Source organism: Eurypyga helias, unplaced genomic scaffold (assembly GCF_000690775.1).
Source record: "Eurypyga helias isolate BGI_N326 unplaced genomic scaffold, ASM69077v1 scaffold35497, whole genome shotgun sequence".
Lineage (NCBI taxonomy): Eukaryota > Metazoa > Chordata > Aves > Eurypygiformes > Eurypygidae > Eurypyga > Eurypyga helias.
This window is the reverse complement of record NW_010261688.1, coordinates 10,089-29,982: the sequence shown is the minus strand read 5'-3', so window position 1 is coordinate 29,982 and position 19,894 is coordinate 10,089. Positions and strand designations below refer to the sequence as shown.

The following is a 19,894-nucleotide window of genomic DNA, read 5'->3' as shown; positions in this document are numbered from 1 at the left end:
TATTTGATTAAGCACTGATCGCCACGTTTTAACAGCCGGTCCTTAAACTAACAACAATAGTAACAGGGCTTGCCAGGAGATGTGTGTGCGTGGAACGGCATGGACAGAAATTGATAGGAAAAGGTAGAACGGTAGAAAAATACACAAATAACATTAGGAGGCAAGGCTTGTGAAAGAGTTGTCCTCCTTTTTCCTTCAAGTATTTGGCTTTACAAGCAAGAAGGTCTTAATTTCAGAAAACAGCACTTTTTTTTTTCCTCTCAGTTTTTAGTGTTTTCTCGAGAAGAAGAAAGATCTGAATGCTTTGTGACAGTTTGATGATTGAAAACTGGTGCTTAGTTTAAATATGTTTATCTGCAAAGCGGGCAGGAAAGAATTAAAAGTTGATTTAACACAAATTATTTGAATTCCTGCATGACAGACTCCAGTGAAAATTTCAAAATTCTAAGTGAAGGGAGTTTTTAAAATACTGAGGAAAACCCTATTATTTTTAACACACCTTTTTTTTTTTTCAGTATTAACTGTTTCTCAAGTGCTTTTGGAATATAAATCACTACAATTAAGAAGAGACAAACTATACTTCATTTTGATATACATTTTCCTCCTATTTACTTTGCTCTTTACAAGAGAATTTATACTAATCTGTGCATTTTATTCCTCTGCTGTGGAACCGAAACACAGCATGCACTTTTAGTTTGAGTTGCGAATACTGGGCTAGAATCTCACAGTGTTCAGTTAGGCAAACCCCAAATGGATTGCAGAATTGGGTCCATTATTTCCTGACAGCAGCAAAGGAAATAGCAGACTGGTGGGAAAAGTAAAAGAAAAAAAAATTCAAACCTTCATAGCCAGGCATTGTGTTGCTTCAACCATCCCAGCTATCAGTGTACCACATTAACTTTTATGACTAATGGATAAAAACAATTGTGTTAGCAGCCTCAACCTTGCTTTTCCCATAAAACCAGAAATACCGCATGCTTTTTCTCTTACAGTTTTTGGAAATTTAAGGATATGTTGTACTACTCCTTTTTTTTAGAAAGTCCTACCGCAGATAAGCCTTAAAACTATTGGTTAGACACCAACCATAAATTATTAGCTGGCGAGTAAGCAAAACTGATGTTCGCAAGTCCTAAGCAGCAAACGCTGTGATTTGGTTCGTTCCCTCTGACATGCACTGCAGAGGCTGTTTCTTTTAAAATAAATATCATTTTTGATACTATGTGTTTGATAATCTCGTTCACCCGTCATGAAAATCTCATGGCACGGTTGCACGCATACAGAGATGGATTTAGAGCCATAAACTGTTTTCATTCTGCTTATCTAATTCTCATTGACACCTATGTATATTAAGCAGCAGATGTAGGGCAGCTTGAGATGGATTCTTCTCTCGCTGACACTGGTATAAATTTGGGTTGCTCCTGCGACTGCGGGAGAGCAGGCTCCCTAATACCTAGTGAGTAGTCGATTCTTGATGCATATTTCTTGTTAAAAGGCGAAGACTCGAGGCTAATTTATATGTCCCCTGTCGAGGTGAGAATGGGAGTCAGGTGTCTCAGTGAGCTCCGTGAAATGTGGGAAAGCTTCTAGGAAAGAAGTTGGCGAGGGCCTGGGCCGCGGCCTCGGCACACTGGGCGTGTTGTTAACGTCCCCCTTTGCCCTTGCAGATATGCCCTGTGTGCAAGCGCAGTATAGTCCTTCACCGCCCGGTTCAAATTATGCAGCTCAGACCTACGCGTATGGCTCGGAGTACAGCTCGGAGATCATGAACCCTGACTATGCCAAGCTGACCATGGACCTGAGCAGTACTGAAATCACTGCCACTGCCACCACCTCCCTTCCCAGCTTCAGCACCTTTATGGAGGGTTACTCTGGCAGCTATGAGCTCAAGCCTTCCTGCCTCTACCAAATGCAATCTGCCTCCTCCGGCCAGAGGCCCCTCATAAAGATGGAAGACACCCGGCTCTCCCCGTATCAGCCCTCACTGCCACCCTCCACGGACGAGGGGATGCCCAGCACTTCCATGTACTTCAAGCAATCTCCACCCTCCACGCCCAGCACGCCCGGCTTCCCCTCTCACCAGAGCCTGTGGGATGAGCCGCCGCTGCAGCCCACGCAGACCTGCCTGCCGCCTGGCCACCTGATGGACGCTGCCCCCATGAAGACCGTGCCCCCACGCTTTCCCCTCTTCCACTTCAAGCACTCGCCTCCCCACACACCGTCCGCGGCCGCCCACATGTGCTACGACCCTGCCTCCCTGAGCCTGCCCTTGGGCCCCGACAGACCCGCCGCCAGCCAGACGCCCATGGAGAGCCATTCCTACGGGCTTCACCTGGCCAAAAGACCAGCCACCTTAGCCTTCTCACCACTCGGCCTCAACGCCGCCGCCTCCAGCCTGATGGGTGAGAGCAGTGGAGGCGGGGGCAGGAGACACGGCCAGGGGTGGTGGCTGTGGCAGCAGCAGCGGCCTCCCATCCCCACCCAGCAGGAGCTCCTCATCCGGGGAAGGCACCTGCGCCGTCTGTGGGGATAATGCCGCCTGCCAGCACTACGGGGTACGGACCTGCGAGGGCTGCAAGGGCTTTTTCAAGGTGAGAGCTCTGCGGTTTGCTCCCCTCCCCACTTCCCTCAGCCTCCCCTCCCTCCCTCCCTGCCCCAGGATGCTCCTTGTCCTCGCCTGGGGGCTCGGAGGGCTTTGTGTCAGAGCCCAGAGCCCCCCGGAAGGGTGTGATGGACACCCACCCAAAGGTTTTGAAGAAGGTCAAAGAAAGCCTTCTCTATAGGATGAAAGGATCAGGCAGTCTCGGCTGAGAAAGGGCCGTGGCAGCGAGGTGGGCAAACCACGTCCCCCATCTGCCAGCATCCCTTAACAAGTCACTCCTGTCTGAGCTATAAACTGCATTTATTCTGTAGCAAAACACACCCGGAATACACCCAGCCTGGGTGTTGCTCAGTCACTCACACTAATTACATCTTTGTTTTAAGCGGGGAGAGAAATCTAGAAATGGGAAAAGCCCACTTGGTTTTTTAGTGGATGGCAACAGTGCCATTTGTTGTCCTGGGCCATTTGGGGCGAGGAAGGCTGTAGGGTCAGTGCCAGGAGCAACCTGGTTTCTTTCACGCATGGGACAACCCCAAGCGCTTGTGGTTTTATTGGGTCTCTGCTTCGTCGTGACCCTTTGGCTCAGGAGCCCAGTGAGCCCTCACCAGCAGAAAGCTGCTTGCAGAGCAGTGACTAAGCACTGCGCAGGGTCCCGGCGCCTGCTCTGTAACGGAGAAGGCTTTGCAGCTGAGTAGCAACACAAATAACTTACACACAGCACTTTCTCAGTGGAAACTTTGTGCCCGTATTTTAAAGAACTGAGTATTCTCCTTTTTGCTCTTGGATCTGGGTGCTTCATAATTTCAACAGAGTTCAGATTCCGGTATCATTTGCAGAATTAGCTTGTCTAAGTGAAGAACCTGGGACAGACTTGTGTTGGGATGGTTCTGGGTGGCAGGTTTAAGATTTGATACATTTGGGGTTGATTTGGTATATTCCTTCCTGCAAATATAGCAGTCATGCCCCTCTTCTGGTAAAAGATACGGTGGGAATCCAAAAATAGTTGGGGGGAGGGCTTACAACATCTTCTTATTGTGGACAGAGCTGCTAATGTTACTTAATAATTATCCTTTGACAACATGGTGAAATACTTGTCTTCTATAAAGCTCATTTGTTATTTAAATATAATTAGAAAAGGAAACACAAATAACCTGGAAACAGCAGCTCTTATGGGCCCAATGCCGCCCCTGTGGAAATCAATAGCATATCCTTGACTGGAAGCAGTATCTAGAGCTTATTCTGCAAAATAAAACAGTTTACAGCTCCAAAGCACAATCAACAATATTTTCTGTGTCTCTTATATTTAGTATGTTGAGGCTTTTATTTAGAAAAGGAACACAAATAACGGAATAACATTTTTCCATTAATTTAATTGCAGTGAAGGATTTAATATTGAATGTTGAGCTGATAGATTTGTTCCTCTTCTGAGGTCTTCCCTATTAATGTCCTTTTTTTTTTGGTGCTGAGTTATATATTGATGTATCTTTGATTTTAAATATGGAAACACATAATACATTTTTGCATCAATATTTGTTACATTCTGCCGACAAGGCTCACCAGGTTTTTACAAATTTTGAATCTATTGTATCATTTTCAGATCATTTCAGAGTTAATTAAATGTATATAAATACAGTATAATTCTATTTTTTTCCCCAGGTCAGGTTAGCTTTCTGAGAATATTTAATTCAGCGTATTTTGTAGGGGTTTCTGGTATTTTTATTTTTCTCCCTGATGGTTTTAATGGCTAACCAAACCAGTTACTGTGGTATTTGACTAACAATAGCGATAGCAAGAGAAGTACATCGCAGATCTTTTGATTTTATTTTAATAAGGTCAGCAATAATCAAGGGAATGAACCAAGTAGAAAATTGTTCCCAAAGGGATATTAAAAGCGGAGATAATCTAATCCCCAAAGGTAGATGCGATGACCTGGTAATTTCAGATATGATTTTATCATTCAAAGTTGCCTGTCTCCAGAGACTTGCTTCAGAACAATCCTAGATGATTTTCATTGTCAGCAGCTAACACTAATAAAATTGTTTTTCCTGCAGGCTAGTGTGTTAGGAAATTAATTTTATCTAATTATATGAATTGCACTGTCGCTTTTCATGTTGTAATTAAAACACATTTTGTCAGGTCCTAAGTTGTTCAAGAAACGCTCAGTTTACTGTTTTTGTGTTGCATTTTCGCAGAGAACAGTTCAGAAAAATGCAAAATACGTTTGTCTGGCAAATAAAAACTGTCCAGTGGACAAGAGACGTCGTAACAGATGCCAGTACTGCCGGTTTCAGAAGTGTCTCAGCGTCGGCATGGTGAAAGAAGGTAAGAACCATTGCTATTATTATCCCAGACACGGAAATGTTACGTTTAATGAGTCCGCGTGTGTGCGCGCGTGTGGACATGGATGCCTTTACGATGAATTCTACCCCAGAATAGGTGCATCTGTGTAATAATGTATTGATTTTGTTCTTTTCACTCGTATTATCATATTTAGACTTCAGACCCCAGAGTTCAAGAACAGCAAGGTCACCAGAGGATAATTTGACACTGGCCAAAATGTCTCCTTTATTAACTTTGAACGTTGCTCAATAATGCTGTTGGCTTCCCCCTGTTATCTCACCGGGGGCTGCTCTGGATTGTGTGCATTTTGACATAGGATCTCATCTTATTCCCATAAGCTGATTGTAAATTTGCAATTAATTTAAATGGAAACAGGATCAACTCATTAGTCCCAATTCTGCAAATATTTAAGTAATGTGAGTAATACTGTGTGAGCAGTCCCACTGCAAATACTAACATGGATAACATAACCGAGAGAGCGTGACTGTGTTTTTTTCAAGCGCTTCAAGAAGGCGAACACTACTTTGAACGAATGCCTCTTGCCACTTAAAAGGTGCACCAGGAGCAGGAACGTTAGGATTTGTGTTTCCCATTCAGTTTTCTTTCAGCAGTAGGGTGTCTCTCTGGGGGTGTGTGCGCGTGGGCACGCGTACCCGGGTGCAGAGATGTGCTGCAAAGCGAGCACGAGCGCAGCTGGGCTGTAAGGAAGCAGCTACGCTCACAGGTCTGACGCAGTTTTGCCATTATTTGTGTTCCTTTGCAATCAAAGGCGCCAAGAGCACGTGCTGAAACCGGAGAATGCTCTTGTTTTCGCTGGGCTGGCCACCATGAGAAAAGCAGGTCGTTTGCTGGTATCTTCACAACTGATTCCCTGTTGGGTTTTTTTTACCTAGTTGTCCGTACCGACAGCCTGAAAGGGAGAAGAGGCCGTCTGCCTTCCAAACCAAAGAGCCCCTTACAGCAAGAACCCTCTCAGCCCTCCCCGCCTTCTCCTCCCATCAGCATGATGAACGCCCTCGTAAGAGCTTTAACCGACTCCACACCCAGGGAGCTTGACTACTCAAGAGTAGGTCTCACTTTTTCTTTGCCTGTTCCTGTTCCGCTTTGAAGTGATTCGCGAACTGCATTTCTGCTTACCGGCCGGTTTGCTAGAATGAAGTAAAATGTGAAATTTGGATGAGGGTAGAAATTTGTCCAGCCAGCCATGCCTTTTTCATGGTAGATGGACAATGAGGGGAAGGGCGGTGCAGTAGAAATTAGTCTTAGTAACTGTTCATCATGAGGGTCTCAACTACTAAGTTACCTGCAGCATACTCCGTGGGTGAGCGCAAGTGGAAATGCGTGGATAAATAGAGCATTTTTCTTGCAAAAGGCTGTGCCAAAATGCTAGCAATTGCAATATGATCCATTTATCTACCAAACTCAGGAGCAGTACTCATACGTCCAGTATCTTAATTTCCAGGTTCTGAAGGCTAAAGTCTAATAGCACTTCTCTAATATTCAGATATAAGAGTTGCACAAAGTAACACCAGATGGAAGGGGCCATGGCTGTTGAAATCAATGGGAGTTCTGCCAGTATTTAAATGGGACCAGTGTCTGGCTCTGGGTATCCCAGCATGAATGCTTCTTCAGTAAAATTCACATTTGTAAAACAAACCTTTTAAAATTAAAATTCTGAAACATTATCTCAGCGAAGCTTTACCAGACATTATATGTTTTTGTAACCTTGTTCTCTAATGTATCATATTCACCATTTAAATATTCATGGAATATTTTGAAAGCTTAAAAAACTGTTCTATGGTTATTAAAATACAGCATTGAAATGGCTTGTTAAATACTTTTTTTTAGGGAGGTTGGTGTAGGAAAAGAAAAAAATACAGCTAAGGAAAACTAAGATCAAATTCCTTCCCCTAATGAAATACGATTAAATCTGAGGCTGTAAAAAATACAGCTGTGTTCAGACAACATCTACATTGGCCATTAATCACTTGTTGCTAAGTAATATTTAATGCTAAAACATATTTGATTGTGATTATATAAAAATTGCATTATTCTATTTTAGACTATACATACATATATAATTTAGCACTTTTAAGCATACTGTAACATCTTTTCTTCAAGCTAATCTGTAAGTATGCAATCATATAATTTTCCAAATTATTATTAAGAATCTAACTGTTCAATATCTGACAGCCTTTTAGGGGGAGAATGCATTAGCCGTATTTAACACGTATTTTAACTTACCCAGAATATCTCAGGGGGTCATTCTGCAAACACCGAGGTGTGTGACGAGCTGTGCTCTTTGACAGAAATCTGCTGGGTTCCACAGAATTACAGGCGTATAATAGCCTAGGCCATGGAAGCAGTATCCAACCTTACGTATTTATTTATTTATAGATACCAAGTTCTTTCTGCATTCATAAAAAACATAAATGAAATCTGTGCATTTTTATGTGATTTTTTTTTCTTTCTCCTGCAGTAATTCTTTTAATGAAAAAAAGCCCATAGATCCAATTGTTGAACAATTCTGCTGGACATTACCAGAAGCATATGATTGACAGTAAATTAATTTAGTCTTGGTAGCTAAAAGATTAAGTATGATTGTCTGTTAGGACATATTAATATCTAAGTTTTTCTTTACAATAAATTATATAATACCCTGTTAGGCTCAGCAGTACTAAAAAGACAAAAATATGCTAAAAGAAATCAATAGGTTCTTAGGTTTTTCGTAAACCTTATACTTATTTTGAAAAGTTAAAGGACATCAGAAACAAATGTTGTGCAAAAACTGAGCCTGACTAAATGAAATATGCTGTAAACACACTGCAGTGCTAAAAAATCCTTTTGAAGGATAATCCTGCACCTGCAAAGACTAAGCTGTGGCACGTTCGGTTCGGCTGTGACCCTGCCGAGCACCACAAACGGGTGGATCTGGAAGTCTGGCTTTGGAGTCAGTCCTAACACTTCTGCAGACACGACCTTAATGTTTAGCATGGTCCTCATGTTTACAAGCCGTAAGGTCTTGGCGGTCTTAAAAATACTGCTAAGCGTTTCAGAGAGGAACGTACACCCCTTCCCCCCAAAAAAACCTACGCACATGTAAAAAAAAAACCCAAACCAAACCTCAAAAATAAATTACATAAGCTATGAATTTTAAACCAAAGCAGATTGGAACCAGTTCTGTTCAGAGCATGGCTACTTTTCATTTCAGCACTGGTTTTAACTTACCAGTCCAGAGCAATGGTATATTTAGGTACTTGGTTTCAAAAAGCAATTGCTAGGAAGAGAATTTGGTTTATGAACTCCTTAAAGGCCAAGGGCCGCTGTCCAGTCTCACACCTGTTTTACTGGTACAATTCCATGAATTTACACTTCTAAGTAAGCGAGATGAGAAACAGACCCTCTATCTTGATGGCCTTATTCACGCGGAATAGCCACCAACTTAAACAGAAATGTGGCTGTTTCGGAGGGAGAGTACAGCATTTAGCTCATAATCCCCCGTGTTCCCTAGCCACAAAATTAAGCCAGTATCGGGGCTTTTGGAAAAACAAGCATAGCTTCTTCTCTGCGCAGAGAAGTCATTGTTAGGCTTTTGCAGCTGTAGCAGTTGACGAAGGTCTGACGAAAGCAGGCAAAGGGTAGAACTAGGTTGTGCTCACAGGCCCCCCGGCGTCAGGCTTTCCGAATCTTTTTAGATATACCACACAAGTTAATGTTGCTTCCTACACGTGCAGCCCCCTCCTTGAGTAACAGTCGGGTTTCATTTAATTCCCAAAAGTGCTCCGAGCAAGGGAGTAAGGCAGAGCTTTGTCTTCAGCGTGCCTGCAGTTCGCAGAGGGCAGGTTAAGAGATGCAGATCAGAGCCCTTCTGTACCGTGGCCTCCTGACAAAGGGCAGGCTTACCAGCGGTCTTGGTCAAGAGTTAGGTCAAGTATCACCTCTTGTCAGTGAAATAATCATGGAAAAACCCACCGATTTTGGTGCATAAAACAGAACCATGCGTATTGTTTATCGTTACTTGCATACTCATAACTGTTATGAGTAAATAATACTTTATTTTAGTTATTCTTTGTAAGTGCTAACTCTTCGTAGCAAACCATGACGTATTATAGCATCTAAAAATGATACAGTTCCATATAATTGTTTACATTTCTTCTAAAATTGCTCTCATGAGATAAACTATAACAACAAATACAGGTTATAATTGGTTTAGATGCATTTAATTTAATTAGGCGCTCCACGTGGGGCATACTGTACTGTAGCAATCAAAATGATGTGACATAATGCAGCATTCAGATTCATTAGAAAATGCTAGAACTTTGCCTTCCTTTTGCCAAAGGAATGTTTTATAAATATTGGGGAAAAATTAATACCTAGCATAATTACACTGGCTTGTGATGAGTTATATTTAGAATGAACTTTGGGCAGTATCTTTTTTCTTTTCCTTTTCCTTCCTCTGCACTGCTCAAAGGATCAAGAATGTGTCTTGCCTTAACCGTACTTATGGTGAGGCAGGGGTTTCCATCAGCCTGTTTGGTTTTCCTGTGTAGAAAGGAGCCATAGGTCAGCCCCTGCACAGCAAAGCACACCTCCCACAGACCAGGTGCACACTGGCTTGGCTTGCTCCACACCCGCACTTTAAGAGGGTCCAGAATGTGCAAGGTGTCTGAAAAAGCATATGATCTTTTTCTACCCACTAATCATCCCCCTGCATCTTCCTGCAAGTCCAGTGCCAGGAGTAATTAGTTCATGCTGCTTGAGCATCCTCAACTGCTCCCTTCAGATGGGGGGCTGAACACAGCAATGATGCAGCAGACAGATTTTTCCACCGCTGCTCACCATCCTCTCTGTGTTTTGGCATCTACCTGCTTCACTATCACAGGATCCTTTGGGGTAGCTGGGCAGAATTTGTCTCCACATGAACTTTATAAGCGGGCTCGCATGTGTTTCACCAGCTGACTAGGGATGTAAGCTGGAGCTTTCCATGCGAAACTTAGGGCAGTTAGTGTTGGGTAAGCAGGACAGGGTCATTCAGGACTGGCATTGGTATGCCCGATAGGGCTAGAGGTCTCTAGGATTGCTATGGTTCTCCAGTCAGCAACTCTGACAGTGTCCTTCATCCTTGACCTACCAACAGAAACCAGCTCCAACTGGGACAGGCAGAGAACAGGGCACCTACCCGAGAAGTTCTGCTTGCTGCCCCTCTGCTCTCCTGCACAGAGGTGACTTGAAGGCCAGGCTGGATGAGGCTTTGAGCAACCTGGTCTAGTGGAAGGTGTCCCTGCCCATGGCAGGGGGGTTGGAACTAGATGGTCTTTAAGGTCCCTTCCAACCCAAACCATTCTGTGATTCTGTGATTCTATGACTTTTGGGTTGCAGTTAGCAACTTGGGTGATACCTGCAGCCCAAGTGGCATGCCTGTAATAAGGTGCTCCCAGGCTGCCAGCCCACTGCTATTGATTGGGAAAGAGATGTGAGTCTTCCTGCTTCCACTCTGGCTTGGGGAGTTGCTAGAGAGACCTTTAGGTTGATGGACTCAAGCCCTAACTGCATGAGGAAAGTTTCTTCCAAAGGGCGCGCACACTTATTTCAACCATGGAGACTGTTCCGACCTTCCCTTGGCTGAGTCCCAGAGAGAGCGAGAGGGTATGAAGTCTCTCCCAGAAATAACCCGCCAGATGTCTCATGGTGAGGATGTTGTTACAATAAATCCCAAATTATTCAGTTCCTGCTCAGAAAACCAGCGGCGCTTTTCAAGCACAGAATCGGACTAAGCCACAAAAGCTCTGGTTGTATTTTCTGTTGAGAGAGAGAGAGCAGTGTCACGGGAGTGACAGGGATCCACTGATGAGGAAGCAGGACATAGCGGGAGGGAGCTGTCAGAAGGTCAGGCGGAAGCTGAGCCTGTCGAATGGCTGTCTGGAAGACTTATGGCCGCCTAAGCAGGATAATAGGGTCTCCTGAACCTTAAATGCTTCTCTTTGAAGGATACGAGGTGATACCGGGCAGCTGGTTTACTTTGAACCAATCCTGTATTTAAATGAAGCAATGCTGCATGTGTCAGATAAAACGTGATTTATCTTACATGTCTCTATCACTGTCAGATAAAATGCAGTTTGAGAGGCTTTGGAAGAAATCTGTGGTTTAGGCATACTGAGGCAAATGCATCAATGGGAAAGGTGTTTAAGTGTAGTAAGTTAAACAGCATTCCTCTTCTGGCGTGATGGAAATTATCCTACCCAGCAGGTTTCTGTTTACTAATAGCATATAGGTACTTGTAAAATGTGGTTAAGTATTATATTTTATTTATAAATTTGAAATGATTCCTATGCGTGTGGAAATACTTTTGCAATATACATCTGAATAGCACAAGGCCTGTAGGTAGCCAAATAGGTAGATAGACGCGGACCTACTTATTATGTCTTCGACAATAATACCAGCTTTGCCACAGAAGGAAAATACGGTGGGGCAAGTAATGCCGCATGTTTCACCGGATGCCCTTAAATGCGTGTAACGTTGCTTTCTGTGGCTTTCCTTTTAGTACTGTTCCACTGACCAGGCTGCTGCAGGCACAGATGCAGAACATGTACAACAGTTCTATAACCTTCTGACTGCCTCCATTGACATAACTAGAGGCTGGGCAGAAAAAATCCCAGGATTTACTGACCTCCCAAAAGAAGATCAGACATTACTCATAGAATCAGCTTTTTTGGAGCTGTTTGTACTAAGACTCTCCATCAGGTAACTATTTATTTCATTTCCTCTTAAGCTGATGTGGAAAATCATACATCTAAATATTGTGAAGGAATAAATATGGCATTATCTTTGAAAATCGTCAGCTCTACCCAAAAACCCACCAAACGTCAGCAATGTCTGCATAATATGCTGTTTAACTTGTTTCACGCTGCAGAAGAAAATAAGAAAGCAGTTTGAAAAGAGACCATAGGTCTCGCCGATGTGCCTTTTTATGTCATATACCCCATCCCCTGCTTCCACAGTGATCGAAATTGACCCACAGGTACTATTTGAGTGAGTTCACTTCATACTCTACAGCATAAACTAAAGAAAGGCATCTTCACTGGGAAAGATTTTCTTTCCCCCCCCCCCTTCTTTTGTGCATGCACATCTTTGTCGTCTGTTTTTGAAAGGGATGAAAAAGCTTTAAGATCTTTTTCAGATTGTTTTTCTTCGTAATACCAAGTCTTTTATTACAGTGAGATGCTATTTGTCAGTCTGGCCCTAGTTAAGACACTACCAAAACCACTTTCAGGGACTGGGGAAAACTGGTGATTTGAATTATGCCCTTGTTTCTTTAGGTTGAAAATGACCTTCGCATGTGGTTTTTAACAGGGGTATTGGCAATGGGGAGGGGAAGGAGAGGAGAGGAGCTTGGCTGTAAGATCTCTCTTACAGGCACGTTTTCCTAAAAGAGAGTTGATGATGTTCTCTGTATGGTGGTACACTGTTGAATGTATTTTCCATTGTTTTTTCCTCATCATTTTTTACAACCTGAAAAATGCAGATGAGACTAAGTAAATGCCGAGTTGCAGAATCTCTTCTTTCTCCAATTTTTATTGGTTTTGTATTTCAAAACGCACTCACTTAGTATTCCTTTGGTTCAAACATACAGTATTTAATGTAAAATGTCTTCTCTGTTTATGCCTTTGGGCAGGACCAAAATCTTAACTAATTAGACGGTCTACACCACATGCTACAGCTAACCTCAGGCTTATAACTCTACCAAGTAAGCAATCATAGAAGCTTGTTTGTTGTACTTTGGCCCCAAGGGAGAAGCATATTGTCAAACGTGAATGCCCACATATGTCTCAGGATAATACGCCTTGGATTTTAAATGACAGACACTTCAATACTGGTTATGCATTTTGCAGTGAAGTAGAAGATGCATTTGTAATTTTTTCAATTATTTTTATTTGAGGTCTGACACTGCTGAGGATAAGTTTGTATTCTGCAATGGACTCGTGCTTCATAGACTTCAGTGCCTTCGTGGATTTGGGGAGTGGCTCGACTCTATTAAAGACTTTTCCTTAAACTTAAAGAGCCTTAACCTTGATATCCCAGCCTTAGCAAGTTTATCAGCTCTAACTATGATTACAGGTAAGTGCTCCTTTGTTAATAGAAAGCTTCAGACTCCAGTGCTTTGCTTTAATGTGGGTTCAAGCAATTTCCTTTAACTTAGCTGTATTCAGGGTAAAGTGAGTATGATTTTTAAGCATTGTAATGACCATAGTGACATTGTGGACTAACATTAGGCTATCAGATACCCCTGTCAAGATATAATCCAACTCTATTTCTTCACGTTTTCATTGTTTTCTTGGATTAGGCTCTAAAAAGCAAACTCCTACAAAATGTTCAAAATACATGCTGAATTCCCAGAAAGGCCTAGTGCAGTGACCAGAGCTGGGTCTTCTGTGTAGGAATACTAATGCTGAGGTAGCTTGAGAGCTGGAAGCTGTACAGCTAGTGTAGCTCATCTCCAGCAAGACCAGAAAGAGTGCTTCACGAGGGCAAGCAGGCTGCTTCTGGTAGCCAAGGTACTGCAGGTATTCAGTGTACTGCTTTTTTGAGAGAGAAAATGGGAGAATAGCAAGAAAAAAACCTCTTCTGCAGTTTTACAAGTTTTGGGGTGTGCTTATGACCATATCACCCCTTCTGTCTGACGGGGCAGGCAGCAGGACAGTAATGTCAGAATCAGCCATATCTGGCCAGTACGTACAAAACAGGGCAGCACAACCTTATAAGTGTAATTTTCTCACTCCTGAAACAACAAAGCCCCTTGAAGTACATGCTGCGTACCTTGGGCTGCTTGCAATTGAAGAGGCATGGCTGGTGGAAGCAGGAAGGGTTGGGAGCATGCATGTCTGACAACCATGCAGCAGAATTCAGAGCAGCAGCCATCTCTGCAGAGGGCCTCACACTCATGGCAGAAAAGCTGGTAGTATAAAGGTGCAGCTGTGTCCTCAGTGTGAGACAGGGCTTCAGTGTGCCTGCAGCAGGATCCTCCCAGGGATGCTAGAAGCTCCACTGGGATGGATATTGATTTCCTTCTGCATTTCAGGCATCCACCAGTTTGCAGGTGGTAGCCTCAACAATATCAGCTACAGGCTTCATTTTGCTTGGATGAGATGATGCTAGGGAAACACTGAGATCAAACACTCAATGGCAAACATAAAACCTAAAATTGGCCAATTCCCGCTGACATGTGTGGGGCCAAGATTTGGCTTCAGAGTTTGCATGGTACGCTTCCCCTCCTGCATTTTGGTGAAGGGTTAGTGTGTAAGTGTAACTCTTTGTTTCTTAAGAAAATTTTTTCAGGCTTTTGATTAACTTCTGTTCATTTCTTGTGCTGTTGGGAAGGGTGTTTTAAGGTCCAGATTCTAGTTTCTTTGATAAAACGCTGAAGTCCAGAATAACTCTGTTCTAGGTGATCCTGCTCCGGCAGTGGGGTTGGACTAAATGATCTCTAGAGCTCCCTTCCAACCCTTCCTGCCACTCTGTGAATCTGTGAATCGGTGAACTCATTATAGCTGTTTCATTCTGTATGAAAAATTTTCAAAATGAGTGACAGGTTAAAGAGAGAAAGAACACTACCAACTAATTTTTTTACTCCTATATGTAAACATTGAACCAACATGTGTTCACCTGTACTTACATTTATACATATTATAAATATATATATGTATATACTTGCCTATGCACATATATAATGTACATATGTATGCGTATACATTTAGATATCTATAAATCAAGGACAGGTGCTGTGTCCGTATCTATTTACATAGAGGCATATACACTCACATATATGCGCACATATGATTGATTTAGATTATTTACTATATATTAGATACATCTTTTTGAGCTAGACACAGATGGCTTGTTCTTGATTATCTTCCTGGAGACCGAGGGGATGCAGGTTGATGAACAGGATCTCCAGCAAGTGTCTAAGTGAATGCAGAAAAAGCTGCTGTATACAGAGAAAAGTCGTTCTTCTTACAAACTCCTGCCCTGTTTTAACATGATAATTCTTTGTTCAGTTGGACTCTGCTTGCCCTTACCTAGCGAGTCAAAGTTGTCCGGTGGCTGGCTCAGGTCACCCTATTTAACAGAAATAACTTTTAATTGATAACATGCCACATTCCTTCCTTTCCTTGATACTAACCCTTTCTGGAGTTGGCTATATTGTGCTGGTCTTCCCAAAGTTTCTAAACAAATGGAAGTAACTGTTGCCTTTAGAAGGAGAGCATTTCTGGCCATAAAAGCTTTAAGGTTTTCAGGTTTTGTCAAGCTTTTCTTGATTTTCTCACCTGCATGAGATGATGCTTAAAATCAATGTAGTTTTCTGCTTATTCTTTCATTTCATGAGGCCAGTATATCTCTGCTGATTTGCTGTTAAGGACAGAGTATACTTTCATCCAACCTGAATTAGGCTGAAGCTCCTGTGCCTAGTGATATATTCACAGGTTTCAGATCTCCAGATCTTTTCAGATCTTTAACTTAGGGACTCAGGCAGAAATGTGGTCACCTGAAAATGGATGGTATTGCACAATGATGAACAATATTGAAAAAAAAAAAGAAAGAGGAAATCAGAAATCATGGCTAAGAGAGCACTACAGCACAAAATGCTGGTGCGCAGGGTTCTTTTGAGACTCTCTCAGTGATAGTATGTTGGAATCTTATATTCAGGAAAGACTTGAGATTTGCCTCTGGTATGGCATCCCATGAGAAATGCCTTCTTGTCTTCTCCCTACAGTTTGGGTGTGACAAGCCATGTGCTGGTTTTCAGCTAGTACCACCAGAAGAGAAAAAATAATAAAGATAGATTTTGGAAATCTGGAACCCGTTGAACACTTTTAAGCATTGTTTTGAGGTTTGTCTTAGATGTAGGTGGGTGATTAAGGTGTCATTCTCTATCTCTGGAGAAGGTACTCCTGTGATGGACTGTTGGAGGCAATGGCCAGTTAGCAGACCCTGGTTCAAGCCCTTTTTGTAAGTCAGAGCGAGAGAGAGTGACCTTTTCCAGGAACACAGGCTATCCGACTACTGAGTATCACTCAATGGCTGTTGTATGTGATGATCTGGGGACAAGCTGGTGCTCAGAGGGACACCCAAGGCGCAGTCTCTGGTCTGCTTCCAACAGGAAGGGAATCTGACCATGAATCTCCTATCTCCCAGATGGATATCCATGTCATTGGGCTGCAAGATAGGAAGGAGCAGGAGAGCTCTGGTTTGTGAATCTAGTTGTTGGCTTTTATTAGCAAGACTGCAAAACCGAAATGCTGGCTTGAGCAAGATTTTCCTCATTATTACAGAAATTGCTCCAGTTCTTATTTTGCATTAGTCAAATTTTCATGACTTGATTGTTCAGCCAAAAAAAAGAAAAAGGCAACAGGCCAGTGTTCTAAACTAGCCATAGCTTGGTTTAATACTATACAGCATCTTAGGTAGCATCAAATTCAAGAATGGTTTCTCCAGGTAAAGAAAAACGCTCCTGGGAACAATGACCTGTTTGTTCTTCTTGATTTCACGAGTGCTCTCCATAGCCCAAACAAAGACGTGCTCTTAGAGAACAAACCCTCTTGTATCCTGGTCATTGGCAGTATCGCTGAAGGAGAAAAGTGAGAGCAGTCGCTGCTCTCTTCCCCATGTTCTCTCTCTGTTCTGCAGGAGTGACAGGGAGAACTAATATCTCTCTCCCAGTGAAGGAAGAGGGAATACATGTAAAAAATAGCATTGGAGACTAAAAGACATTCCACTGTTCCCAGTGTCCCAGGATACTGAAGGCTGTTCTCTCATTTCGGGATGTCAAATTGGCTCCCCAGTAGCAGCCCCGGTAGTTCCAGTGCCCTTTAACTAGTCCTGCTGACGTGTTTGCATCTGCAAAGCTCCCTGTCCTACCTCAAACACAGCTGCAGGTCACAGCGTAGGATGCATGGTTATAGGTGCATATGACCGTTAGTTCTGTTTCGTTATTTTGAAGAGAATGGTAGGAGACCTAGTCAGTATCACAATACTCGCTAATTCACTGCTTGCTCTGAGTAAAACTACAGGTATGCACAACATAAAATAAACAGGAAAATATTTTGTAATACTTTGCGTTGTAGAGTCCATTAGAAAGTCCATATATGTGTGCCTTTTCTGTTTATTTTATGTTCCCTGGGAATTTGCAGCATGTTGCTTAGAAGGGAAATCATCCTGTTGGATTGCTGCTGAATTTTCAAGTCCTTTCAGATAAGACATCAGCCTGAAAGAGCACCCAGAATGAAAGAAGTGACATCTGGTTTATTGGGGGGGGGGCTTGCAAACAGCTAACTTAAAACTCTGCAATGCCAAAACACATCTTTTTTCTTTAAGGCACTCCTTTAGGATCTTCCTCTCTCTGTCTCTCTTCTCTTTTTCTACTTCCTTTGGTTGGTTAAGGAGGGCAGGACACAACTTCCTCCAGCTCACATCGGCATCGCTCTAAGCATCAGCCAGGAGAAAGTACTTAGGAAACAACACATGACACCCCACATCCCCATGAAAGCAAGAAATTAGCTCTGTCTTGTTACTTTTCTTTGGATCACTTACTCTGTTGGGATGTAGAATCTAATGAGCCAAAGAAGGGTGCCAGCATGGAAAGAAAAGGCTGGTCATCTTGGGACAAGTTCTGTCCTTATTTGCACACGGATGATTTCTGTCAGGGTAGCCTGTTGCGTGGGTCACAAGTGTTCCTGCACAACCACTCCATCCTGGACTGGAGAGCATTGATGATGAAGCTTTGCAGAGTTGACCAGGTATCAGCTCAGCCTATTCTTGAAAATGCCTCCTTAACTTCCCAAATAGCCATTTGTACTGCTGCACTTTACGGTCTTTCCAACGGTGTCAAAATGTAGAGATGGAGTCTCCAATGCAGATCATCTTGAGGGCGCACACTGATTTAGCCTCAAATGTTGGCCTGCTCTAAAGCTGCTAGTGGGTTTTTTCTCTTCTCTCTCTTGTTGATTCTCTTTTCCTCTTTGCCTCTTCCTTTCCCTATCCACATCAAACTATTATTGTTTTGCCCACTTGACACTCTCAGTGGGATGCTGCCGAGTACAGAGCATTCTAGCCCTCATTCAGCCAAGCTCTTTCGGCATATGTTTTATTTTAAGGGTGTTACAGACCAGCCCAGAGCCACTGTATATATTGGGCTTATTCACACTCTTAATGCTTTGTTAGACTGGCACCAGAACATTGAAGAATATTGTGAGGTTTCAATTAATTAAGAGTTTGTGTTTGTTTTCCTGCTGTTGGGCTTTCTGTTCCAGTTTACAAACACAATTTTTAGCACCATCAGTCATACCAAGAAATAGTAAGGAGTCTGGTGTGGCTAAAAAGGGTCTGGCTGCTGCAGTTCCCTTCAGAACATGAATTTGTCCGACTTCCCTACAGAAGCGAGGTTCACTTACTCTTCAGCAGCAGATATCCTTCAGTCCTGTTGCCAGGATCCTCCGGAGTGGGTGCTTCGCGTGCTGGGTCTACATAGGAGCAGGTGGCAGACTGGAGGAGTGTAGGAGAGCCAGTTATAAAAAAAAAAAAAACCTCCAGATTGCATTGTCTGCCTTCCCCCCGCCACTTTGCTGAGGGAAATACTGTCAGCGTCGAAGCAAAGTACTTACTCCCCCTTCTCCCCTCCCACCCTTTTGCTGAGGCAAGAACTCTTTCCTCCCACAGCAACTTCCTACAGCGGCTTCTGTGCCACGTTGTGGTTTTCTTAAAGCAGGGAGAAAACTGGGATGTCCTGTGTGCCCACCTGGCTTTAGGTACCTTGCACAGCTGATGGGAGAGAAACAGGGCTCCTCCAGAAGAGGATTCACTCACCTAAAACCCAAGTCCTCTTCTAAAAATGCCCATCTTTCCACTGAGGTTAGGAGGAGCTCAAGAAGTCTGTGCTCCTGGCTTGGGCACCCTTGCAAAGTGCCTGAAGGTTAGGCAGGATGAAAACGGGCCGGATGGCAACAGGACAGGATACTCTTGGAGCTGCCAAGTTGCAGTCTTGCCGCGCGCACGAGAAAAGCAGAAAGCCGTAGGCAACCGAGCCTCGCGTTTATTTGAGTTATAGAAGGGGAAGAGGATTGTGAAGGGGGAAGAGAAAATCACAGAACTATATTGAAACTGAGACAATCAAGAAGCCTATTTTAAGTCTGCATTGTAAACGTGCTCCATTTCCGGCTGGAGTGACACCTCAGAATGAATTAAGGCTACAACTGACCCACCCCGAGGCAGAGCGCCGAGCCCAAGGGTCTTTATGGTGCTCAGTGTCTTTGAACGCTTGCGCTCTTGCCGTCTTTGAACACTTGTCTTTCAGCACAGCATCTTTGAACACTTGCTGTCTCATGAAGGCAGCACTCGGTCTGCCTCACCCTAGTGTCACCCACCTCGCGTCAGGGATTAGGGACAGAAGTACTAGCACAGCTGGTGATGGGTTTTCCTGCTCTTTTGCTTTCTTCCTATCAACTTCTTGCTGATCAGCGTAGCTGTAGCACAGGATTGCATTGAGATTCCTGGGAAAAGAAGAAAGGTGTAAAATACGTGCCTGTGTTCAGTTTGCCAGGATGAGCTTCTAAGTTTGCAGAACTTTGGAAGCAAGACTTCCAGTGAGTCATTTTGACGTGCTTATGGAGAGCATCTTTGCCACAAATCCATTTTTCTTGCAAAAATCAAGTGCATCCTAAAAGATAAGGCTGAGAAATCCTATGCTGACTTTACCTGGTACCTTTTTAATTGTCATTATAAGAGCCTGAATACAATAATATTTACACACCTCCTCAATCAGTTAAAGAAAATCTGTTGGTTTTGACTAGCCGTCCCTGGGATAAAGCTTAGCCTTATCGCTCCTGTGTGGGTAAGAATATGCTGTGGAAGATGGCGAATGATTAGAGGCCGTTCGCTTCAGCGCCGGTGCACACATTTAGCACA

At 43.2% G+C, this 19,894-nt stretch overlaps 1 protein-coding gene across 2 annotated transcripts in view; it reads left to right on the top strand.

Moving 5' to 3' along the window:
* The first annotated feature begins 1,666 nt into the window (after positions 1-1,666).
* NR4A3 (nuclear receptor subfamily 4, group A, member 3) overlaps positions 1,667-19,894 on the top strand; it is a 24,402-nt gene continuing 6,174 nt past the window's right edge. Inside the window, exons 1-6 of one of the 2 annotated variants that reach the window (XM_010155461.1) lie at positions 1,667-2,394; positions 2,456-2,588; positions 4,792-4,921; positions 5,833-6,005; positions 11,481-11,680; positions 12,876-13,054. In XM_010155461.1, coding sequence (XP_010153763.1) covers positions 1,667-2,394; positions 2,456-2,588; positions 4,792-4,921; positions 5,833-6,005; positions 11,481-11,680; positions 12,876-13,054 — 1,543 coding nt within the window. Of the gene's footprint in view, positions 2,405-2,455; positions 2,589-4,791; positions 4,922-5,832; positions 6,006-11,480; positions 11,681-12,875; positions 13,055-19,894 lie in introns of both variants that reach the window. The other variant, XM_010155460.1, reaches the window with a different exon arrangement.